General features: G+C 40.5%; 1 protein-coding gene across 9 annotated transcripts in view; it reads left to right on the top strand.

The window, feature by feature from the left end:
* The window catches only part of msi2b (musashi RNA-binding protein 2b), a 265,064-nt gene that overhangs the window by 122,199 nt on the left and 116,402 nt on the right, over window positions 1–26,463 (top strand). For all 9 annotated transcript variants that reach the window (XM_047161316.2, XM_047161317.2, XM_047161319.2 and 6 more), the window contains exon 7: window positions 14,770–14,818. In XM_047161316.2, coding sequence (XP_047017272.1) covers window positions 14,770–14,818 — 49 coding nt within the window. The remainder of the gene's footprint in view (window positions 1–14,769; window positions 14,819–26,463) is intronic.

The following is a 26,463-nucleotide window of genomic DNA, read 5'->3' as shown; positions in this document are numbered from 1 at the left end:
ATGTATTAGGGATGCACTGAAATTTCTTCCAGCAAACATTTTGGGCAAAAATGGTGCAAAAAAATCGAAAGAAATCCAAAAGAGAATGGGGGAAAATATTTAGAGAATGGTTATATTAATTCATAAGATATGTTATACAAATGTTGTTTATTTACTTCACGCGTCTACGCCGGCCTGCACAGACTTGTTCAAATGGTCGGAGCAGCAGCTGAACTGTGATAAATGTCGGCCGTGTGGAATCATCAGTTATTTGACGAGGGATTTTTAAAAGACTATATTGAAAATATTGTTTTATGTTTTTTTTACTCTTACTCCCACTCTATGCTGCGGAACTAAGTATTCCTCTTTAAGGTTAGCAGGTCTGTACTCATATAAAAGACAAAGCCTAAGAACTCAAGGCCACTTGTTGCATAAAAGATGATAATTTAACAAAAGTTGCGTTTTAACAGTGTGAAGGTAGAACAGTAAAAGTGGCTCATGGTTCTCTTGTGAACGTGTCTGATTCCTCTCTCTCTCTCTCTCTCTCTCTCTCTCTCTCTCTCTCTCTCTCTGTCTCTCTCTCTCTCTCCCTCCCTCACCATTTTCTTTGTTTTAATTCACTCGCTGTGCTATCTGAAATAACCCAGCTTTCATCTCCAGTGCCTCTCACCTCGGCTTTACAATTCCACCTTTGTATTCACACTTCAAATAAACCTCTTTTGTTCTGCTTTATAACAGCGAGAAACCTACATCACTCAAGTATATTAACTGTAGACTATTACTGTCGTGTGGAACTGCTCCCTGGGCCGTTGTAAAGACTCCCTTGACAAAACTCCCTGTCATGTTAATTCAAGCTTTAATAAATAGAGGGATGTATAACGGTATTCAGAATGTGCCCTGGTATTTCCTTGGCTCGAAAAAAAAAAAGGGAACAAGTTATCAGAAAACAGCAGAAATTACAGTGTTTTACATTACAGAGGAGTACTGGCTCGCAAAAAAAAAAGAGAATCTTTCTTCTCTTTTTTGTGGTGAATGTCATGCTATTGAATGTGCCTTATAAAGGCTTTAGCGGCTGCACTAAATAAAGAACTGCAGGGGGTGAAGGCTTGGCAGGAGCTGTAATTGAAATGAACACTCTGATATAACCCCTAATGCGTTTTTATCAGCTTTGTACATCTGCAGCCACTATAATAGGATGCACATCAAACCTGCCATGCTTTTGGAAGATTGATATTATGTTTATTGAAATCCAGGTGTGTTTTAGTTTATTCTCCATATCCCTCGGTCTGTGGCATATTCATCTATCAGTTACTGTGCTATCAGCTGCTCTCCTCCTCTATGACAGATTTAATAACTTTCTAGAGTACTGAAATGTAAACAGGAGCATCAGTGGGGTTTTTGGCAATGATTCCCGCTTCAGTGTGTGACTGAGAGTGTCCTCTAGTGTGTCTCTGAGGGTGATGTTGGCTTGTCAGATAAGAAAAACGGGAGCAAAGGTGAGCTCTCGACTGCTCTTATGTCACCAGTTCTAAAGAATGAGCAAAAATGTTTGGGGTATTTTTTGCCTTTGTGCTGAAAATGACACTGCCCCTCTCCAGGAAAAACTTGGATTCGTGTGCTCTTGTTCCACAGCTGCTGCAGTTTTACCATCAATCTGAGAGGCGAGATGAGAAAGGCAGAGAGAGAGGGAGTGAGGTTGCTAGCCCTGAGCTTTTCTAAGGCTTTGCCACAGTAAACTGCCCTGCTTGATCCCACTCCCAGTTCATTTGGCATGGAACAACCTTCACACTGCTGTTATTTCCTGAGCGGCACACTACATTGCCTGCCCATCACATGCACCTTAATGAAAACTGACAGATTCAAATTTATTTGTAAATTTGTGCATTTGGACACCAGGCTTGCCAGTGTCCCAGAATTCCTCTTTGCAATCCAGTTAGCAGGCTTAATTACAAAATTTCAAGCTCTTAATATCTCTAATCTGTGTACTTACATGGAGAAAAACATTACCCAGAGGTGTTGCAGGTCTGAATTACGCTAATAATTTATCATTCATCATGATTTTGATACAGGGAGTTGTTGATCATGAATTTGTTTATTTTTTTATTCGTGTTATAGGAAATGATTTCTTTTTTTTTTTTTTTGTAAGACTTCTATTTTATTAGTAAATTGAGATATGTAAATATATGCATAAAAGTGTATGTACATATTTAACATTTGAAATATTATTTTTTAGTTATCGTAGTCCATTAAGATGCCGAACTTTTAGGCTAAGCGGCACTTTTTGTTGTTTGATGCAGGAAAAGGCTTTGAATGAATGCCTCTTATAGCATACTTTACACAACATTTTCAATTATATTCTGTATACATTTTTTTAAAAAATCAAATATAAAAACTAGAAAAAATGTGTCCATAAGTGATATTACATGTTACTAGTTATTTCCAAAAGGCACTTGTTGGAGTTGCTCATTTTCACCATTTCAATTGGTGTTCTATTGGACATGTTTATTGCACTGCATGTTGTGTCTGGTGCCATTAGGTTACACTCTCCAGAGTCTCCATATTTAGTGAGTAGGAAGCCATTTTGGATTCAGCCTAACTTGCAGATGGTGGATCTTTTATGGATAGAATTATACATTTATTGAGATGAAAGCATTTGAATACTAAATATATTAAGAATAGCAAAATTCAATACAATTTTAAAGACATCCTAGCATTAATTGGATGCAGCACTACAACAGCAACTGCTGGTGCTGAATTTTGGAGCATAGCTAGTTAGGTAGCTGACTCATATAGCTAGCTGGGTTAGCACTTTCTTCTACAAGCAGCCTAACAGTTATATGAATGAAGAAAATCTGCAGGAAACAATGCTTCATATCAGCTGTCATTAATGGATGCTGGTCTACCCTCAACTAAAGAAATTTCAAACAACTAGCTAGCTTTAACAGACGTTAGCCAACAGTGTTTACCAGTCATTATTGCTATTAGCTGCAAAACAGTACAATTTTGTCCAGCTATAGAAACTCAGTGCACTGGAAATAATGTGGAGAAATGACTTTTGCTGGTTTTATCCACAGCTAGCCAGTTTCTCTCATTTTAGATCACACGCAGCCAGTTTAAGGCTTTTGCCCTTCTGTTATTATCATCTATTCAGCATCATTGTGCGACGGAGAAGATTGCTTGTTTTGTTTTTGGGCTTTAGCTGATGTACTGTTTATACTGACAGTGCAATGAAAAATGCCACTATGCTTTACATGCTTCCCAATCTAGTAAGTAACACAGCCAGTTCCCATTCTGGTGCCATGTTCCCTGCATGATTTCTGAATCATGCAGGGAACATGGCACCAGAATGGATGGACCCCAGAGTTAGTTTCCAAATCCTTTATAAATCTAGAATCCTCCTATGGGCTTCTTAGTTCCCCTGTCTCCCCACTTGCTATTTTAGCTTGAAAACATTGCCTTATGGTTCCATCAGTTGGCCCTGCTAGAGGGACATAATGTGCCCCTCACATGCTCCCAGCTGTAATATATACTCAGGCGAAGAATGGCTGCTTGGCCAAAGTGGCGAATAGGGGGTTCAGCCTGGCATGTTAAAGCTCCATAAATAAAATCCTGGTGTAATCCATTGCTCCCGAACAGCTTGCAAACAGAAATAGTTGGGAATTCATCACCAGACCCTCTGGTCAAGACGGCACAATTCAGAGAGTATGGATAAATCTTGCATGGAAGGCTTGTCACGGCGCCATGACAGTGTTCCAGCGCTGTGCTTCGAGCTGAGTTGGGTAATGAGTGGCCGTGGTGTCACCTGGTGCCCTCTCTCTAGGCCAGCCTCCACTAATGTGGCCTGTCTCGTTCCATGGCCTTCTGGCCCAGATCACACAATCGTTCTGGGCAACAGTGGGCTTTTGTGGATGACTCTTGCCAAGAGATGGAGCAGTGCAGTGAAAGGCCACCATGGGATTGACTTGGAATGGAGTGGCCTCATACATGCCATGATCTTTATGAATGCTCAGACAGAGAATATGTCTTCTGGATGAATTTCGGTGCTGTTATTGTTTATTTAATGACTGGTTTATTTAAAGGTTAGCTACACTTTTGTCAAGAGTTCTTTGGATAGTTAACAGTTCTAGCTTTCTACATCTAACATTTTTTTTAAATGCAACCCTCTGTAGCATTCTAGCATTTTGATCAATACTAAAAATATTAATTAATACAAAATTCTATATTCTATATTTGACAGTCCAACAGTAATTTGATGCAGCCCAACATCATTCATCATCATTGCTGAATTAGCGGCATAGCTAGTGAGTTACTGTATTTAACTCAGGTAGCTTGCTGAGTTAGTGTTGTCAGCAGATATAGCTATGTTTAGCTTGACTTCTTGGATAAGCAGCATAACGGTTATAACAAACAACGCAAACAGCAGGATATAATCCTCGATCATAACAGCTGCAATTTAGGAATACTAGTCTGGGCAACAACTCAAACAAATAACTAGCTTTAGCAGCAGTTAGCTAGCATTCTACTTAGAACCTATAAGGCTCTGCTTTATGAAAATTAATACATGCTAATTAGCACTGGGATCAATCATATGTCGGTGTGAATCGCACGAGTTACAATGTTGGCGGGAAACCCGAAATGTAATTTAATTTTGAAGAGCATATCTTAAATACCTCTATTAAATTGTACATATGCAATATGAAGGTGCTACATTAAGGTTCTACCCTAGGCCCTCTTCATGTATTCATGAATTTTCTTATTTCTGACATCCTTATCAGGTGTGATACAGCAGCAGCTGTAACTCACCACCCGTTGTATTGTGTGTACGAGCTGTTTCCGTTGGTGTTTTAGCCAAACTGCTTCTTTATTCCCAGGGCTAAACAAAGAGAAGGGTTTATGTTTGCTGATTAGGTTTTGTTAATGAGTGTTAAGGAGAATGAGCCGTAAAGGCTTGAACTGAGAACTTGAACAGCTTTATATATACCCAGAACCTGAGTTTATATGAATTCAGGTTGAAGCTACCTATGAATAATCTACACTGATCAGCCATAACATTAAAACCACTGACAGGTGACGTGAATAACATTAATTATCTCCTTTCAGTGGCAGCTGTCAAGGGGTAGGAAATATTAGGCAGCAAGTGAAGAGTCAGTTCTCAAAGTTGATGTGTTGAACGCAGGGAAAATGGGCAAGCGTAAGGATAAACAGCCAGGGCTAAATTGTGATGGCTAGACGACTGGGTCAGAGCATCTCCAAAATGGCAGGTCTTGTAGGGAGTTTCTGCTATGCAGTGGTTAATACTTACTAATAGTGGTCCAAGGAAGGACCACTGAAAAGGTTAATGCTGGCTATGATATAAAGGTGTCTAAATACACAGTGCAGGGGGACCTACACAATATTAGGCAGGTGGTTTTAATGTTATGTTTGATCATGTTCTCAAATTGATGTTATTTATCAGTTTGGTTTTTTTTTCACACACTTGAGAAATGCATAGACAAATGTACTAGGAATCTTGACATGATTGTTTTAAGCAGTTATATCAATTTTTATTTGAACCTGCATGTGATTCGACCTTTTTGAGAGCTGGCGTAACATTTGGTAAGAATGATGCATTATCATGAAAACATCAGTTCTAATTCTCCTTAAGCTAACACTAAATCATTAGAGGCATGTCGACTTGCTGTCTTTCTCCACACAATAATTAATGTCTTCAGAGCAAATGAAATCTGATTAATGCCTCTGCTCTCCTCACAGTAACTGACAGACAGTACGATATGCCTGGATTTAGACAGGATTTCTGTCCAAATCCCTGAATGCAGTGTTGGTGTGATATGGTTCAGGTAATTAAACGTTTAAGGGCATAAATGAGTTTATCAGGGGCCTGCCTGCAAAAAAGAAAAAAGAAAAAAGGTCATCAGTACCTAATCTCATCTGTTTCCCATCTTTAGGCTGTCACTTAAGTGAGCAGATTTACATACATTTCCACCTTCCCTCATCATGGTGCTGGTGTTGGAGTGACAGCAGCTTGATAATGCACAGGGAGTAAATCCTTTATTGCAGGGGTCCTGAAGCCTATTCATTTAGATGGGGTGTTGCTCTGAGGCTGGAATTTGACTCTCTCTCTCTCTCTCTCTCTCTCTCTCTCTCTCTCTCTGGCTCTCTCTCTCTCTTTGACCCTGAGCTGTAGATATAATACTATATGGGTTTTGTGTCTTTCCACTAAACTTTATGTAGAACGCCAGAATTTAAAAAAACCTGCACAACCAAAAGTATGTGGACACGTGACCATAACCACATGTGTTTGTTGAACATTCCATTCCAAAACCAATGAGCATTTATATGGAATTGGTCCCCCGTTTGCTGTTATAATACCCTCCATTCATCTGGGAAGACTTTGAACTAGATTTTGGAGCGAGGCAGTGAGGATCTGTGCTCATTCAATCACTAGAGCATTAGTGAGGTCAGGCACTGATGTTAGACGAGACATGCAGTCTGTGTTCTAATTCATCCCGAAGGTTTTCAGTGGGGTTGAGGGTCAGTGCTTTGTGCAGGTCAGTCAAGTTCTTCCACACTAACTTTGTCAAACCGTGTCTTCATGGACCAGGGGCAGTGTCATTCTGGAGCAGGTTTGGGCTAGGTCTGTTAGTTTCAGCGTAGAGAAATCATAATGCTTCAGCATGCGAAGACATTCTAGAAAATAGTGTGCTTCCAGCTTTGTGGTAATAGTTTGGAGAAGGAACACATATGGGTGTGATGGTCAGGTGTATACGTACTTAGACACTGAGAAAAGTGTAAAATCTCGAATTTTGCTCTGGTGCATCACTTATATTTGTCAGTGTGTTAAGAATAAGGACAGATGAAACGATTGAACTTCAAACATCTCAGAATTGAAAATGACACACATAATCGCCATACACATGCATTGTTTACTGTGTCCGGAATGCTTGGTTTATAAAGTAATGCATGCTCAAAGAAGTAAAGCTTACATTACAATAATAATATACAGACAGTGTTTAAAATGTTCAGACAATCTGTGGATTTAGAGTCAGAGGTGCAGAAGAAAGGAACACACCCTGGACGATATGCCAGTCCATTGCAGAGCAACACACACACACACACACACACACACACACACACACACACACACACACACACACACACACACACACACACACACACACACACACACACACACACACACACACACACACACACACACACACACACACACACCAACCACCTAGCCAGTCCTAGGTGGCATTATGTTTTCAGGTTGTCTGTGTATCCATCCCAGATTCTCATTAGCACAATATCTCAAGAACAATTGGGTTGAAAGTTTGTAGGCTTTATTTGGAATGATCATTTTAACCAGCAGGTGAACCGATTAGATTTTCAAGTCAAGGTCACAACAAGGTGAAATGTCTAAAATTGTTTTTCTTCAATAGTTTCCATTCTGTTTGAAGCATATTTTAAGACATACTAATTAGAAGGACTAGTCTTGTTGCCAAAGGATGCATCACTGTTTACGCTGTTGGTTTCAAGCTCTGTTGGTTTGTTTTATCCCTGAAGCTGATCATTTTGCAGTGGAACATCACCACCACCACTGAATTGACTTCACTTTAGCCTTTCCAGGAGACATTTCCTTTTGAGGAATTCTCTCTCACCAAAACAAGAGGCCACATCACCAGATCCTCTTCTTTTTGTAGAAAATAAAAATACGAAGTTTCTTAGCCTGATATTTTTTATTGTTTTTTTTTTTTTTTTTTTTTTTTTTTTAGAAAAAGAATGAAGAATGTGAAAGGTCATAGGCTGCAGGGTGCGTGTGGGAGGTACGGCAGTGGATTGTGTGCCAGCAGTCGCTTCCAATTCTGTTATGCAAATAAATATCTCCCCTCGTCCACCCGGCCCCACAGCCAACCGAGGCCTGCCTTTGAATATCCATTTCCACCTCAGTCCTGTTTGTGTTTGATCGGTGTGTTTATTTGCACTGACACACACACACACACACACACACCTATGATAAATGTTGGAGATGTGCTTCAACTATTCTCTCATTGCTTATCAAGCCACTGAGCCATTGAGTGCTTCATGCAAACACCAAAGAGCTGTTTACATGCATTTCTTACTTCTCTCTTTACTCTGTCCTTTTGTGTAGACATTGTGTGTGTGTGTGTGTGTGTGTGTGTGTCTGTGTCTGTGTGTCCGTGCGTGTCCGTGTGTGTTCATATCTTGGTGGGGACCAAATTTCCCCATGAGAATAGAAATACCTGAAAACTTATTTTCTGTATAATTATAATAATCGGAATAATAACAATAATCGTAATAATTATTACAAACTAAAACAGTCAAAATGTTTCCTTTTGTTTAAGGTTAAGATTAAGGTAAAGGTTTGATTCAGCATTAATTAGCTGCATTAATAATTACATCAGGTGGGCACGCAGTGGTTAGTGTTTAGCGCATTTGCCTTGCACCTCTGGGGTCGGGGGTTCAATTTCCGCCCCCACCCTGCGTGCACAGAGCTTGCATGTTCTCCCCGTGCTTGGAGGGTTTCCTCCGGGTGCTCCGGTTTCCTCCCCCAGTCCAAAGACATGCTCTGTACTGTACTGTCAGTAATTTGTGAGTGTGTGCGATTGTGCCCTGCGATGGGTTAGCACCCCGTCCAGGGTGTCCCCCACCTGGTGCCCCGAGTTCCCTGGGATAGGCTCCCCTGCGACCCTGTGAAGGGTAAGGAAAAAAGAACGTGGATTGCTACAGAAAGCTGATGGATCAATAATTACGTCAGTAGAAGATCCTTATAAGCATGATAAGACGAGCATGGTTGTGTATGGGTTATTGCGTGTGTTGGTGTTTGCGATGACGCTCATTATCACATATAATTCTTTAAAATTAACAGATGTTGGACATGTTTTGTACATGCTCCTTTAATTAAAACCCTTTCCTTGTTTTCAATATGTTCTGCAAAACATCCTCTCCATACATTAACATCCAATCTCGCCTGGCCCTTATGTAGCACATAAGTGATTAGAGCGCTGTTTAACTGCTGTCACTCTGCATAAATTCATCGGATAAATCAGAAGCTTGCACTTTCGCTCTGTCAGAATGCTTCCAGTCTTCGAGCATATGGCTGTGTTTGTCCCACGCTAAATAATTCTAAAAGTCTGATTAAAAATTTTGCGCTCGCGTGTTTTGAGGAGTTCCAGCTTCTGCACTACGTCCGTCTGTGCTCGTCTGACGTGTGGAAAAGAGGAGAAAAGGAGGTCCGCTTGTTTTCCTCTGCACTCTGAGGGAGGTTTAATGTGTATGCGGGTGGCAGGAGGTGGCTGTCTCTCTCTCCCGTGGCCGTGTGAATTTAAGTCTTGGATTGCGTTTTGCGTTTATCGGCTGTGTGTAAACACGTTTCCGGGGCTGGCTGTGGTGGGTATTCCCTCCTGTTCCCCTGCTGATACATGTTGCTGTGAATAAAAAAAGCGGTCCAGCTGAATTTCCAATTATATTGCTTACTTAAAGGAGATCGGGCTGTCAGATACAGTAAGTGTGCTAAGGCAGTGGTGAGGAAGCGGACAGAACGGGATGCAGAAATGAATGACACGTGACTCCGGCTGTTTAGCGCTCTGTTATAGAGACAGATTTCCTTGTTTTATGTAGTAGTACTAAGTCAGGTACAAGGTTTTCATCATTTTGGCAGATATAGTGCTGAAGGTCACCGTTTCTGTCTAAATAATTTGAGCATTTGTTATTGTTCTATATTTTATATGAGCTCTTTCTTGGTTCGCACTTTGCCTGGACTGAGTTTTACCTCATAACAGTCCAGCACTAAGAGCCCATAAAGGCCAGGGTCTCAGAGGGGGGAAACGCTTGGCCCCCCTGCTAATAAGAGACATAAATTTCAGCCTGAGAGAAACCTCAGTTTCACAAACTGCATTTAAAGGTGGTTTTATCGCTGCTCTGGCAGGCCTGCCACATCTTTGTCTGCCATAAAAGAGGCATTATGATGGGGCTTAGCCACGGTACCCTGTCATATGCTACATATTAGTCAACAGCCAAGGTGCCGCCTGTTCAGTCAATTAATGGTAATTGGGTTTAATGGTAAAGTAGCTTGACCACCATAGGCGCTTTTAATGGCGTGTGAGCAATCAGGCCTCCTGTATTGCGGCCTGCTACCTCTCCCGTCGTCTCTTTTGCCTTTTCCTCTCCATCCACAAAACTCAGCTAATTAATTCTTCACCACATCTCTGCACTGTAAGGGAGCTCAGCATGACGGCGGGAGCAAACGCTGACTAAAGTGGTGTTCCGCATCGATCCGCGTGCCGCAGGCCCGGACTCTGACCCCCTCTCAGCTGTAAGCAACGGCACAAAAGCTAACAAGTAAAGGTCAGGGCCATTTCCAATGCGACTCCAACATCTCTGCTAGCCACATTAGCATCAGGTAAACACCAAAAGAGGCCCTTCTCTGAATCGCTGGTTAACAGACAAGCTCTCCAAGAGGCTCGGTTTCTCTGCTTTTTTTTCTTCTTGTGTTCTCAGTATACAGAAAACTCTTATCTGTTGGAAGCGCTCAGCCCCCTTACATACTGAGGAGACGCTCTTTATCCTTTAGGCCCTTCTCTTATACAGGGCAGAGATTAGACGCTGCATAATGTTTATGCTGAGCTTGTGTGTCTGTGTGTGTGTGTGTGTGTATGTATGCCAGAGAGCTTTTATCCTACAATCTCCTGGATGCTGGAAGGCAGAGTCCAGCTCAAATTGATAGCTCATGGCAATCCAAAGCAGCAGCAGGGGAGGAGACGTGCATGTTATGTGCTTTCCTGTGTATGGAAAGGTATTGTGTATTTGTAATCATGTGCCTGGGAATAGGATAGAATAGAAAGATCAGGCCTCTGTAATATGTTCTGATTTGAATTGCCTAATTTGGAATCCAATTGTGTCGCTTGGAGTAGGAGAAAGGATTTGAATACATGCACATCATTTGTCATTGTATTTCCACATTATTTAATGTATCAATTGTCTAAGAAAATAGAATAAACGATTGTGCCAGTGTAGTGTAGTGGATAGGGTGTCCTCTGGGTTCTCCACTTTCTTCCCACCTCCCAAAAGCCTATGAGAAGGTGGATTGGCTAACCTAAATTGCCCCAAGGTGTGAGTCTGTGTGTGTGTGTGTGTGTGTGTGTGTGTGTGTGTGTGTGTGTGTGTGTGTGTGTGTGTGTATGCGCGTGCATATTGCCATGTCATGGACATCCCATCCAGTATGTGTTCAGGGGATAGGCTCCAAATCCAGCACAACCCTGACCAGGATAAAGCTGTAACAGAAGATGAATGAATGATGAACGAATATAATAAATGAACAAAGAGTTTTAAAAAGTAATATCACGTGTAGGGCGCACGGTGGCTCAGTGGTTAGCACGTTCGCCTCCCGCCTCCAGGGTCGGAGATTCAATTCCCACCGTGGCCCTGTGTGTGCGGGGTTTGCATGTTCTCCCCGTGCTGTGGGGGTTTCCTCCGGGTACTCTGGTTTCCTCCCCCAGTCCAAAGACATGCATGGTAGGCTGATTGGAGTGTCCATAGTGTAGTCCCCACCTTGTGCCCAATGCTCCCTGGGATAGGCTCCAGGTTTTCCCGTGACCCTGAAGGAAGGATAAGCGGTATAGAAGATGGATGGATGGGAATATCACATTTTGAGTTTGTAACTCTGAAATAGTGTTCTAATTAGCAGATAAACTAGCTGTACTCTAGTTCTAGCTCTACTATTCTTTGTGTAATAAAACATAGTGATGTTAAGCTATTTGAGATATAGCCTGACTTTGGAATCTTAAAATATTTGAAGATAAACGCCAGAAGAAATGTAATATTTAGCTAAATCGTTTTGTGTGTAAAAAAAAAACAGAGATTTTAGATTAATATTCAAATGAATTTGAATGCTACATCTTGTTTTATTGAATCTTTATTAATCTTGTTGTGCTATTAAAATTAGACATGCACCGATACAAAATTTCTCAGCCGATAACGATAACCGATTATTCAGAGTGATATCAGCCGATAACTGATACCGATAGTTCTGCCTTTTATGCTTTCTTATAAATTAATAATAATTAATTCCATAATTCTGAAGGAAATGCAAATAAAAACTTTATTCTCTCCATTTCAACAAGTTGTTTCACAGTACCTGGTCTCATAAACAGAAAACACATTACTCACATTAACATTAACACATGAACTAAATTCTGAAGATTAAAGTAAGATTTCTTCACTTATTGAATGTTATTAATTCATAGTAACATTGACTGAATTCTAAAAAAAACCTCCTGATAGTCTCACATTCACTCACGACAAATAAAATTATTTCTACTTCATCATTGAACATCAAACTGGTGATATATAGGCCTAATATATACTTTATTTTTGATGATATTAAGATATCATAATTTGTTTCAACATGAACTGCATATGAAACACACTACTCTACAAATATATTTTTCTGTGCAATATACACCATTTTTTGTCACTCATCTTTATTTCAATCTTTGAACAGTGTACTGGCCCTTTAATTCAGTGCGAGTAGGGTTAGGTTATTCGATAATTCGATACCGATTATTGGCCGATACATCGGTGCATCTCTTAATTGAAATGTAATAGTTTTGAATGGATTTGACAACCCTACTTTGTAGCCCGTGCCATCAAACCATATGTAATTGCTGCACATTGATTAAAAACAAAACATTGGTTTAACAGACTAAACTTGTGGTGCAGTTGAACTTGTGTTGTGCTACATGACAGCATGCCAGAGCAGGTAAACACACTCAGGAGAAGGAAAACCAAAATGCTTGCTGTAATATTTGTTTGCACTTATATTGTGACAGTGACAGGTGATACAGTGTTCCTCTGAACCTGAACCAGAGCGAGAGAGAGAGAGAGAGAGAGAGAGAGAGAGAGAGATTGTGCACATTATAGAGACAGACACTTAGATATGAGGCCAGCTCTGTCACTGTCTTTCCCCATCTCATATTAGTGCACTGCACCCTCAGTCACTGGTATCTTCTCGCACTTTGCACAAACCAGGACACAGCTTGCTCTTGGTCTGTTACCTAGCGACTGTCACCGAGGGCAGCATGCCTAGGGAGCGTACACCCTCACATCATGGCATTTCTCTAAAGGTGGACCTGCTGGGCTGTGGGAGTCTTGAGATCAAAGCAGGGAGTCTATCTGCTCTTAGGTCTAATTTGTCACCTAAAAAAACAGTGTAGAAGTAAAGAGTCTTATTTTGGAGTCGTTTCTGACTCATATGAGGCCTATCTGGTCTGTAGTGCAGGTTTAATGTGATAGACTAGCATACATATGCATTAGTGCAGTAGTAGCACTCGTCTTCTGCTGTGGAGGATAACAGTTCCCATCAGTCTGAGTGTGTGTGCCAGTCAGAGTGACTCTTATAGAGGATGATTGAGGCTGATGAGGCACATTAAGCCTGGCGGGTTTGCTCTTTGTCATACTGCTGATTGGCGGCTCTGTGAGCAGATGTTTGCTTCTGCAACCTCGCAAGGGTGCAGGTGGGACCTCAGCATCCATTTTCATATGGTCCAGTTTTGGTGAGCCTGTTCCTATAACCTCAGATTCCTGTTCTTGGCTGACAGAAGTGGAACCCGATGTGGTCCTTTGCTGTTTTAGCTCATCCACAAGAAGGTTTAAGATATCCAGAACCTTAACATATCCAGAACCTTCAAACTAACTGTTCCTCAGTGGTGGAATGAACTTCCAACCTCAAGAATCTGACCGCAGAATCTGTCACTATTTTCAAAAAACAGATAAAGACCCACCTCTTCCGTGAGCACTTAACTAACCCCTAAAATGGCAACCCCCCATATTATTAAAAAAACAACAACAACAACAACAACCTTGCTCTCACACCTGCACTTTGCTTCTCTAGAACTGCTACTCAATTCTAAATCTTGTATGGTAGATTTAGATATATCGCTTTGCTTGTTTTTCCTCATTTGTAGGTCGCTTTGGATAAAAGCGTCTGCTAAATGTATAAATGTAAATGTAAACATGATGTGCATTGTAAGATGTTTTTGTAGAGCGTGATTATTTGAGTTACTGTAGCCTTCCTGCCAACTCAAACCAGTCAGGCCATTCTCCTCTGACCTCTCCCATTAACAAGGCCATTCTGTCCTCAGACATGGATGTTTTTTGTTTTTCACACCATTTTGTGTAAACTCTAATGAATGTTGTGCTCAAATCAGCCGTCTGGCACCAACATCAATGCCACGGTCAAAGTCACTGAGGTCACACTTTTCCGCCTTCCGGTGTTTGACGTAAACTTTAGCTGAAGCCGTTGATGTGCATCTGCGTGATTTTATGCATTGCGCTGCTGCCGTATGACTGACTGGAGAACTGTATGAATAGCATATGAGTTCCTAATAAAGTGGCCAGTGAGAGTATGTTGAATAGGAAGCCACTAGAATTTAGCCTTTGTTTTTTGTGTAGATCCTCTAGTGCCTAAGGATCTGAAAAATTAAAATTGATGATAAACTAATAATATTGCCTTCGTCCGATTTTGCATTAAGAACGCGACAGAATCCACTTTCTGTGCTGTACATGAGCTGTATAATAATACTGTCTATGTTTGCTCGGTCTGTGGCAGCATAAAATTATTGGCACATTAATATTTATGTTCGTGTTTAATATTCAAATGCATCTATATCTTATATTTAATTAAAATTCAAATGCAGTTTTAGTACAGAGTGTGCCATTTCATGATGTTTATATTTCACACACTAATCCTTTTTTCCTCTTCTCTTTCAGGTAGAGGATGCCATGCTTATGTTTGATAAAACTACAAATAGGCATAGAGGTAAGTGTGTGTGTGTGTGTGTGTGTGTGTGTGTGTGTGTGTGTGTATGTGTGTGTGTGTGTGTGTGTGTGTGTGTGTACGCACGCATGCAGTACCAGTCAAATTGAATATAAGTAAAAATGTATTGAGTTTTCCACAGTAAAGACATTTTGATGTAATGGTTTATGCTTGGAATGTGTTTCTAAGAAAAAAATATATAGTGAAGTTGATACCTATGTATGAATTTATTTCAGAACAAGTAGGTTTCATTGATCACACAAGGAAAACTATGAACTAAAGCTTCTACAGCATATGAGAGGACTACAAGTCCGTAATAAAAAGCAGATGGCTTCTCATGAATCTGGTTGAGCAAATGCCAAATCGCCTCTCTGAGGATCTACAATATAGGTTTTGATTTGTTTAACACTTTATTATCACTTTTTACTGTTGAATTATGTAACGTGTAGTTTTAGTTGTATTCTAAAAACGTATAAAAAGGAAATCTTTTTAAAACTGGGCAATTTTTGACTGATACTGTATGTGTATATGTGCTTTCTGCCTGCTATCACTGTTTCCTGTGTCCTTGTGTTTTGCTTAGATTGTAACTCAATGTTCTATTTTACACAGGCTGAAGTTAGTATTTTCCCCTAAGAATACTTTGCACAGTATGCTACATTATAGCATTACATCTTCAAGGACATGTGGCCCTCAAGGTCAAGGCTAATATGGTCCAATAAAAGCTTGGTGTGCTCACTGTAACCAATCAATCGCTTCTATTTGATTATCTCGACATTTACCTGCACACGTACAGCAAGGAACGTTTCCCTGACCCGGTACACTCGTGCCTACAGGCCTGAGTAATATACAATCCCTTCTCTTATGTCTCCACTTTAGCTTATTGGCCACCCATGCTATATTCTGTATTTCCTCCAGAGGAATGAACAGGCCAGAGACTGTGTGTGTTGGTATGACTGTTAAGTAGTTGGAAGTACTTTGGGCTTTTGGAGTGGCCAAAGTACAGTGTGCCTTCATGCTGTGTGTCTTTAAGAAGGAGGCTAACTTCAGAGTTACAGACGTGGCAGTGTGTAACAAGTCTGAATACACTACCAAGTAGAATGATCTGAGTTTCCCTATTGATAGTTGAATCATTTTTACTAATCAGTTTCATACACTGTATGACTAAAGGCATGTGGACAGTTGACCATCACACCCATATGTAGTCCTTCACCAGACTGTTGCCACAAAATTGTCCTATACACAGTTAAAATATCTTCATATGCTTTAATATTGAGATTTCCTTTCACTGAAACATAAAGGCCCAAACATGTTCCAGCATGACAATGCCCCTGTGCACAAAGGGAGTTCCATAAAGACATGATTTGGGTGTGATGGTCAAGTGTCCACATACTTTTGGCCACACAGTGTGGTAGTTCGCACACAGGCCCTGATTGACTCCAGTCCCAAATAACAAGTGCTAATTTGTGTGTGACAGGAGTCTTTATGACAGTTGATTCCTGCTAGAACAAACCTTTATAAATGTGTACATAGTAGTCATACACTATAACGTATGTGTTGTGACAGGGAGTTTTTCCTTGCCACTGTCACCACTAGCATGCTCATTAGGGATAAATTCACACACTTAAAATCTGTATCCTGTGTTTATATGTTTCCGTAAAGCGGCTTTGAGGCAATGTCCGTTGTTAGAAGCGCTATACAGATCAAATTGAATTGAACAGGAGTATTTACGACTTTTAACCCCAGTTGGAACAAACCTTTCTAAATGTGTATGTAGGTTTATTTCAGCTGTAAAAAAAGAGCTTATGTAGGTGGCATATAATGATAATGAGTCTTTATTGGTCGTATACATTACAGCACAGTGAAATTCTTTTCTTCACATACCCCAGCATGCCAGGAAGTTGGGGTCCGAGCACAGGGTCAGCCATGATACAGCACCACTGGAGCAGAGAGGGTTAAGCCTTTACTCAAGGGCCCAACAGTAGCAGCTTGGCAGCGCCAGAGCTTGAACCCCTGACCTTCTGATCAAGAACCCATAGCCTTAACCGCTAAGCCACCACTACCCCTCTATAGTTGTAATAACGTACAGTAACATGCGTCTATATAGTGTATTTTATGTCTATTTTATAGCGATAACAGTTCTTGGTAATAGATCTTAGCTCCTCAGTGTCTGTGTAATATTAATATAGTGTATTCAGCCTGTTCAGGAAAGTGTTAAATGCAAGCTCTGAATATCTGAGCGTTACTTAAAAATGAGATGTGGGTGTTTAATCACAAAAGGATGTGTTTTTTTTTGTGTGTTTTTTTACTGTTTAACATTTGGTCTGGGGGGGGGGGGGGGGGGGGGCAGCACACTTCTAAATGTCAAGTTCAAGTTCATCTTGTAACACAGTGTGAACAAAGCAAAGCTCTGCTGCATCTTTATGACTTTTGTCTGTTATTAAATGCAGATCAGATTGTCAAATGAGAAGTGAGATTTACAGAGTGCTGTACAAACACATTTCCTGCTCTCTATCCAGGGTGGAAAACCCCCAGCGGGGCTCTGTGTTCGTCAGTGTGCCTGCTCTACTCTTATAAATATTCCCAATGGGCTGTGTGTGTGTGTGTGTGTGTGTGTGTGTGTGTGTGTGTGTGTGTGTGTGTGTGTGTGCGTGTGTGTGCATGTGTGTGTGCATGTGTGTGTGCATGTGTGTGTGCATGTGTGTGTGCATGTGTGTGTGCATGTGTGTGTGCATGTGTGTGTGCATGTGTGTGTGCATGTGTGTGTACGGGAACAGCAGGCAGAGCTGGAGAGAAAGACGGGACGAGTCAGTCATAGCAAGGGTGAAGGGCCTGTTTAACCGTGGCCACTGATCGAAACATGAGGGAGAAAAAGTGACTATTCTTCGTTATCCATAAGCAGAGAAGCAGAAGTGTGGTGGGTCAGAAATGAGACTCCTCGCAATTAAACTTTCAGCTGGTAAACACAAAGCGCAGACAATGCAGTCGGAGATGAGCTATTTCCATTACAGACCCTTGTGTGCCACATCGCCGCCTGCGGATATGGTTTTCACTTTTTATACTTGGCATTTGGAATATGTGCGATTGTCTCTTTGTTTAGCTGTGTCGCCCTCGTTAAATTCTCCCTCCGTTAGCGCTGGCAGCTAAACGAGGTTCTGTAAGGTCACCATTTTTAATAGGCTCTCAGCAATTACTGCATGTGGCTGGAGCCTCCAGTGAATTAACTGGCCAACTGGACTGTAGTGGTGGTGTGGGGCTGAGAGCCAGAAAAAAAAAAAATAGTGTTTGAAGATAACGCTTGAATGGGTGTTTTAGTCTTTTCCTGAAGGTAAACAGAGCATTGATGAGGGAACAAGAATAATAGGAAATGAAAATTAGAAAAGAATTATATTCTCGCATTCTTGCACCGGCGTTCTTTTTAGTTATGATTCTTAAAGTGAGATAGAAGTATAAATTGAGGGGAAAGTTAGACCTGTTCTTTTTTGCTACAGAGCTATTCAGCACTGTCCTTCAGGTCCGAGGATATAGACGAGCCAAGTACTAAAAGGCTGTTTCTCCGTGTGCCCTCTCTCGGTTTCCTCCTGTGAAAGAACATCGAATCGAGCCAAGGTCTCACACAGCGAGTGAGAGTGAGAATGACAGGGTCTGATATGAAGCCAGGCGCTTCATTTTTCAACGCGTTTTATACAGTCACCTGACTGGTGGCTAAAGCCTGCGGTAGATGAACACCCACGCCCGGTGTGAGACTCCTGATGAGTCTTGCTGAGAGAGCTACAGACCTGCCGTTAATTTAAAATGTAAATGTAAATGTGTTTGGCCCACTCTTCTCTTTTATCCTCACTCTCACCTTGCTAGTTCATCTCCCTGCTCTTTTCTCAGCTTTTCGTAGACCCTAACATGATTATGTTTATATCTGTGCTTCATTAAAAAAAGGAACGAAGCTGTAGTAAATCTGATGTACCTTGAACCGATTCTTAAACACAGTGCCTGTGTTTACCTGCACATCAAATTCTATTTAATGGTTAATGGTTGTTGTAAGTATGTCAATCTACATGTGCGCTTTTCCTTTCCCACTTTTATTTCCCAGGAGATGCAAGATGTTTCCGTTGCTACCCACAATTCCTTGCAGATTGAGCATGCGCATATCTGCTTTCAGTGGATTTTCTGAATAAGGTGTTTACATGCAGTAAATTTCTGATTCTGAATCAGAATTTGGTGAATCAGATTATCGTCTTAATCTGAATTGGGCAATCGGACTGTGGTGTTTACATGACTCGATGCTAATTACAACATTACCAAATTCCGATTAATATCGGAATATCGATGAACATGTAAAGGCTCGGCTCGGACTCGACTCTGATCACTGATTCGGTCGTCAGATTTTACACAAAAAAGCTGAATCTCTAAAGGCTGTTCAAGTACATGCATGAGAGCCTTCTATGACCGTATTTACTAAGCACACCTAAAAGTATAGTAAAGTATACTTTAATAGAGTAAACTAAAGATGTTGTACTTTATTTACAAGTGTGCTAGTTGAACAACCAATTTAGTCTGAAGCGAGTGTAGAAATGAATCGTGTATGTAGTGTTTACACAAATACAATATAAAGGCATCAGAAGCACTGGCGTCATCATCATTGTTATTTGCTTTTTATTATTTATGTTTGAAATGACTATTTAAATACCTCCATAACAATCAAGGAATGCCAGAGTTCATAACCCATATACCTCCGTCCCAGCAATATGAGTGTAAGTGTGTGGCTGCTGGAGGGAATGATTGGATGATGATATAAGTCAGAAGTCTACAGTGAGGTCAGACTGAACAGGATCATTATTTCTGAGGAAGCTCCACGTTTGGAGAAATAGTAATTTGCTCAGGAATTATTCTACTATATTGCTCTTCCTCTTTTTGTGGGTAAAGGTAATCCAGCATGGACAGGACCTGTTTAACAGATAACAAGTAGAACGTTTTATACTGCTTATTTATTGAAGAATTAGTTGAAACAATCAAAGTACTGTATATGGTGTTAAAACGGACCTTTACATGGTTCAGGATGTCATTTTGAACGTCATGCTACACGATTTCATCAAGAATCAAATCATACTAAATACAGATTATTGTTTTCTGTTAGAGCCACTAATTTACTCATGTGTTTTGGATCATTGCCATGCGGCATGGTCTAACCTTTGTTTATGTATAATAGATAAAATGCGGTTTAGTTATTATTATAACAGGAAGACTAGGTCACATTTTAGAAGCCAATCATGCAGAAATCCAGATAATATGAGGTTTTTCTGGCATGCTAATGGGATAATGCGTGTGTGTGTGTGTGCGCGCGCGTGTGTGTGCGTGCGTGTGTCTGTGCGTGCGTGTGTGCATGTGTGCACGCATGTGATTACTCTACATAATTTGACATCCTGCACAACCCATGAATGGATTTCCACACCTGTAAATATTTCAGCATCAGCTAATAATGAATGATGTGTTGAAATCCACTGAAAGAGTGCTGTCTGTTTCCAGAAGGAGAGTGAGAGAGATTTGTAGAGTGTGGAATTTGGAGAAGAAAAAAAAAGTTCAAGATACAGTATATTTGAACTGGGAAATATCCATTCATGATTCAGGAGTCATATTAAATGTTAAAACAGTGTTATAAATATGAACTAGGACACTAAATCAGATTTGGATAAAGCTGTGCTAAACAATGTAGGTTTAAAATAATTCTGCTTTAAATATTTAAAGCTTTTGAACTAGCGTGGTACGGCCAACACAGGATGCATTCATAAAATTATTGAGTTGTGACGGTCAAGCTATTGTGTATGGAGACTAGCATGTTTCCTGTAGATGCAGGAGGTTGTTCATTGACAGTACAATGTTTCCTTTAGGTGCAGGATGTTGTTTTTTGACCGTAGTATGTTTCCTGTAGGTGCAGGAGGTTGTTGTTTGACTGTAGAATATTTCCTGTAGGTGCAGGAGGTTGTTGTTTGACTGTAGTATGTTTCCTGTAGGTGCAGGAGGTTGTTGTTTGACTGTAGAATGTTTCCTGTAGGTGCAGGAGATTGTTTTTTGACTGTAGTATGTTTCCTGTAGGTGCAGGAGGTTGTTGTTTGACTGTAGAATTTTTCCTGTAGTTGCAGGAGGTTGTTGTTTGACTGTAGAATATTTCCTGTAGGTGCAGGAGGTTGTTGTTTGACTGTAGAATATTTCCTGTAGGTGCAGGGGATTGTTTTTTGACTGTAGAATATTTCCTGTAGGTGCAGGAGGTTGTTGTTTGACTGTAGAATATTTCCTGTAGGTGCAGGAGGTTGTTGTTTGACTGTAGAATATTTCCTGTAGTTGCAGGAGGTTGTTGTTTGACTGTAGAATATTTCCTGTAGGTGCAGGAGGTTGTTGTTTGACTGTAGAATATTTCCTGTAGGTGCAGGGGATTGTTTTTTGGCTGTAGAATATTTCCTGTAGTTGCAGGAGGTTGTTTTTTGACTGTAGAATGTTTCCTGTAGGTGCAGGAGGTTGTTGTTTGACTGTAGAATGTTTCCTGTAGGTGCAGGATGTTGTTTTTTGACCGTAGTATATTTCCTGTAGGTGCAGGAGGTTGTTGTTTGACTGTAGAATGTTTCCTGTAGGTGCAGGAGGTTGTTGTTTGACTGTAGAATGTTTCCTGTAGGTGCAGGAGGTTGTTGTTTGACTGTAGAATGTTTCCTGTAGGTGCAGGAGGTTGTTGTTTGACTGTAGAATGTTTCCTGTAGGTGCAGGAGGTTGTTGTTTGACTGTAGAATGTTTCCTGTAGGTGCAGGATGTTGTTGTTTGACTGTAGAATGTTTCCTGTTGGTGCAGGAGGTTGTTGTTTGACTGTAGAATATCTCCTGTAGGTGCAGGAGGTTGGTGTCTGACTGTAGAATGTTTCCTGTAGGTGCAGGAGGTTGTTGTTTGACTGTAGAATGTTTCCTGTTGGTGCAGGAGGTTGTTGTTTGACTGTAGAATATCTCCTGTAGGTGCAGGAGGTTGGTGTCTGACTGTAGAATATTTCCTGTAGGTGCAGGAGGTTGTTGTTTGAGTGTAGAATATTTCCTGTAGGTGCAGGAGGTTGTTGTTTGAGTGTAGAATATTTCCTGTAGGTGCAGGGGATTGTTTTTTGACTGTAGAATATTTCCTGTAGGTGCAGGGGATTGTTTTTTGACTGTAGAATATTTCCTGTAGGTGCAGGGGATTGTTTTTTGACTGTAGTATGTTTCCTGTTGGTGCAGGAGGTTGTGGTTTAACTGTAGAATGTTTCCTGTTGGTGCAGGAGGTTGTTTTTTGGTGACTGCATATTGGAACAGAAACATAGGGAGTGGAATTATCTGTAATCTGCTTAGCTGGAACGAGCTGCTAGGGGACAGACCTATCGCAGCTACCATCAACAGCAAGGCCTGAACCAGTGTCACTGCGTCAGAGAAAAAACGACTGTCTATACTTATGTGTGTTTTCAGAGATTTATTCTGTTAAGGGCTTAGGCTGGTATTGGTATTGCCTTGTCTTGGACATATCTATTAATGTCAAATCGAAGGCATTTTGGGAAAGAAAAGGTTACAGGATTACAGGAACATTATTACACCTATAGGCACATTTAAATATACAGTAAGTCATTATATTTTTAAGAAATAGATTCTGATATTTTCAGTTGCTAAGATTTATGCTGTAAGAAAGCTGTTATTTTTTCTCTAGCCAGCGCATTAAGGCTGTTTAAGTTGTAAAGTGTCTGTGTCTCAAATGCAGTTCCCCTCTGTTACTCTGATTACGGCATGATTATCAGACGCTATGAACATGCAGAGAGTCGCTCTGATGGAGTGATTGAGCTGAAGAGGGGGCCTGGCAGGAAACGAACAGAAAGAGTGATTCCTGGGTGAGCTCTCTTCTTTCTCTTTCCCCTCGTCCTCACTTTTTGCCTCTCCCTCCTGATCTTTTTCACTTTCGCTCTCCTTCTCTTTCCTTTTGTTTTCCCTCCCTGACTTTATCTCTCTGGTATCTGCTTGAGTCGAGCTCTTGTAGAGAACACCATGCCCTTCACTCTCCAGCTCCCCCCGTCGGCAATTAGAGCTCGATTAGTCGCAGCACGGCAAAACATTTCACATTTTAGGCGCAGAGGAGGAGAGGAGGAATTGCTTGTTGTTCATTCCAGCTGACCTTGAAGGATCTCTGAGCATTTCTCGCCCTGTAATTTGAGTTTTATGTGAGCTGAGTAACAGCTTCACAAATAGGCTACTTAATGCTGAGTGTTTTAAACTAAGCTATAAACAGGCATTTAATGTTGCATAATATTGATCATGCGTAATTTTTATAATGAAGAATGTTTGTGTGTAATGCTGTACTACATTATTACAGTGGCTCTCTGGGCAGATATCACAGTGTGTGCTTGTGTCACTGCAGCAGTCTTGAAATCCCGGGATTGTATTTGGCTAAGAAATGTAAGACATTGTACCAGGCATCTTTTGAACATATGTTTATCACTGTGCCGTAACATGGGGATGTTAAACACATGAATGAGCTCTGAGGCCTGTTTCATGGAGCTGTTTTCGGTGGCTACCCAGTTAAGTTTGAGTTTAGTTTGAGCAAACACTGGTTTTTCGGTCTCAACAAGATGGATTGGTTTCTAGCGTGTTTGATCGCCATGCTAACTTACACTACATGGCTAACCTGCTCCAGAGCAGGTTTTATTCTGGGTTAGAAAACTCTAACCCAACTTTACCAATCAACTGCAAGCAAAGTGATATCTGACGTTAACCCTTTAGTGTTTGTAGAGGTGGCTTCACCGTTTATGGAGCTCGGAGTGCAAATAATTAAGACACTTCGAAGGGAAAGAAGGGACAGATACAATCCCCTGGCTTTTCCCGATGACCATCTGTATAAAAGATATGGATTTTGGACAGATGGCATAGTTTATCTCTGCCGGCTTCTTGGGCCGCAAATGAAAGATCTGACACGCTGAAGCTGCTTTTACTCTACCGCGAACTGTATGTATTGCTTTGCATGCGGCCGCATTATTCCTGTCCTAATACATTTTCCCAAATTTATATTTATTTTATTAATATTTCATTGAAAAAAAGACATTTATATTAAATGAGATTACATGAAATATGTTGGAGTTATATGTTTTCAATCCATTTATTCTCATTGAGAGCCTATAAAAGTAAACTTATACATTTACACAATCAGCAATTTTCACAAGCTTTGGCAGCCGCAGCGGTGTGATTTTTTTTGGTTAGTGTAGGTTCCTCATATTTTCGCATAACAATTTCTTGCTCTTCAGCCGGAAGTATACGCACACCTGCTTTCTTCCATGTTTGCTGCAAACGTCTGGCTTTTATATGCACACGCAAAACTTGATCCAGGGTTAAAACCTGGGTTGATTTAGAAAGTTGATAACCGGTGTCATGAACCCGGTTAACCTTAACTAACCCGGGTTGGATTAGTTTGGTTTTGTCAACTCTAAACTTACTCTGCAACTCAGAGTTTGCTCAACTTGCTTTGTTAAAACTTTTCATTGTCATGATTATTGTAATGAGCTCCCTCACAATTCATGTACTATGACTTGAATCCGGTTCCTCTCAAGGTTTCTTCCTCATGTCGTCTCAGGGAGTTTTCCCTTGCGACCGGCACCTCTGGTTTTCTCATTAGTGAAAAATGTATCAATTTAGAATTTACATCCAGAATTGATATATTTCTGTAAAGCTGCTTTGTGACAATGTCCATTGCTAATAGCGTTAAACAAATAAAATTGAATTGAACTGAGCTATGACTTTTTGCTAGGTTTTTATCTTTAGGTTTTAGTTAAGTGAGAGGGTTTTTTTTTTTTTAATGCAAACACCATCATAGGGAAATCAGTTAGTGTGAACACTCCAAACTGTCTAGAAGAGTAAATGCCGTTTGAGACACAGTTTGAGTTTGTTCAGTCGGTTGCAGACAGTCACATTACGCTACACTGTCTCCATCATTTCTGTTGGTACTGCAACATGTGCATGTGATAACGTAATGATAAGATTTTGGACGTGTAAAATCTTTGCATGGAATGAACACAGGATACGCCTAGCCACCATATGCTTATGTGTAGTTATAACCTTGGGCTTCCAATACAGAATACAACCATGAATTTAAAAGCACAGGAAAGAATCAGAAATGAGATTTTAAAAAGATGTCCTTAAATCAAACACTTTTTGTGATTGGTTATAAATTTGTTTAACTTTTGCCAAGAAACCAATCGATTAAATCTGTGGGTGTAAATCGGGCGGCTGTGGCTCAGGTGGTAGAGCGGGTCGTCCACTAATCGCAGGGTTGGTGGTTTGATTCCCAAGCCTACATGACTCCACATGTCGAAGTGTCCTTGGGCAAGACACTGAAGCCCAAGTTGCTCCCGATGGCAAGTTAGCGCCTTGCATGGCAGCCCTGCTACCAGTGGTGTGAGTGTGTGTGTGAATGAGACACAGTGTAAAGCGCTTTGGATAAAAGCGCTATATAAGTGCAGACCAATTAAATCTAAATAATGACTGCTATATTTGGATTGTCTAAAATATTGCTTGCATAATGATGACTCACAATACCTTGCTTTCCTTCTAATAGCAAATTATTATGATGGAAACATGGGTAAATGAAATAAAAATGCAGCAAAAATCATGTAATATGTATTTCTGTTGGTTATTAGGTAAGTTGTTGAGTATTAAGATGTTTGTTTTTCCCTCGTGTTTAGTGTAAAACGCCAAACAGCCAATCACATGTGAAATGTGGAAATTTGCAGATAAATACATTAAGGGATCAGTAACCCATAAGTTCTCGTTGTAACATACATTAGAGTTTATATTTGTTTAAAACTGCAGAAAAAAACTAAACCTTAAGTATTTCATAAAAATGCAGATGATCGAGTCAATACTCTGAGAAGTGTGTGCTTTTTTGGGATTGTTGCAGCCAAAAATGCTTGATTTTTCTGCATTTTTTAAATTATTATTATTTTTTTTTTTAATTGCGATGAAACGTTTTTTTGTGCTTTTTTTTTTTTTGATGGAAAACTACTTGAATTGGTGAAATTGCAATTGCACAAAATTGTTTCGCATGGTCTTTCACAGTGATGTTTGTTGCTAAATGAGACCTTTTAGCTTTACTCGTGTTTGACTCACATTAACCGAAGAGGGCTTTGACTGAACGCGGGTTGTGATGACGTCACATGATGCGTCTTGGCCCAAATCTGCGGAAAATCTGCGGTAATTTTGAAAAATTGAAAGCTCTGCCACACAAAGCTGTATTTGTGCCTGGGCTCTTCCTATAAAGTGCTGTGAAACATGAAGAAAGTGTCTCTCAATCAGTTATCCTTAATCTCGCCTTCCGTCCTTTCCACTTTGTGCTAATGCGAGCAAGAAGTGTGGCAATAATGTAGCAGAGGCAGTGTAAACAATATAAGCAGTGTTGATCCACAGAAGCTCCTTTAGATCACAAAAAGGTTAGCTGAGTTTGCTCTGGCCTTTTGCAGCATAATGGCAGCAATTTCCATCGGCTTCACATACAGCACGCCTCTCTGTCAGAGATCCCTGAGTAAACCTAATTAGATATACCCTCACCTTTGCTGGCATGCCTTCAAAAAGAGGCTATGCTATTCTCTTATATTAGTCTTTAATATCTTCTCTCCTTGT

Source organism: Ictalurus punctatus, chromosome 17, assembly GCF_001660625.3.
Source record: "Ictalurus punctatus breed USDA103 chromosome 17, Coco_2.0, whole genome shotgun sequence".
Lineage (NCBI taxonomy): Eukaryota > Metazoa > Chordata > Actinopteri > Siluriformes > Ictaluridae > Ictalurus > Ictalurus punctatus.
Note: the sequence above shows the minus strand (reverse complement) of the source record. Positions and strands in the feature narration are given on the sequence as shown.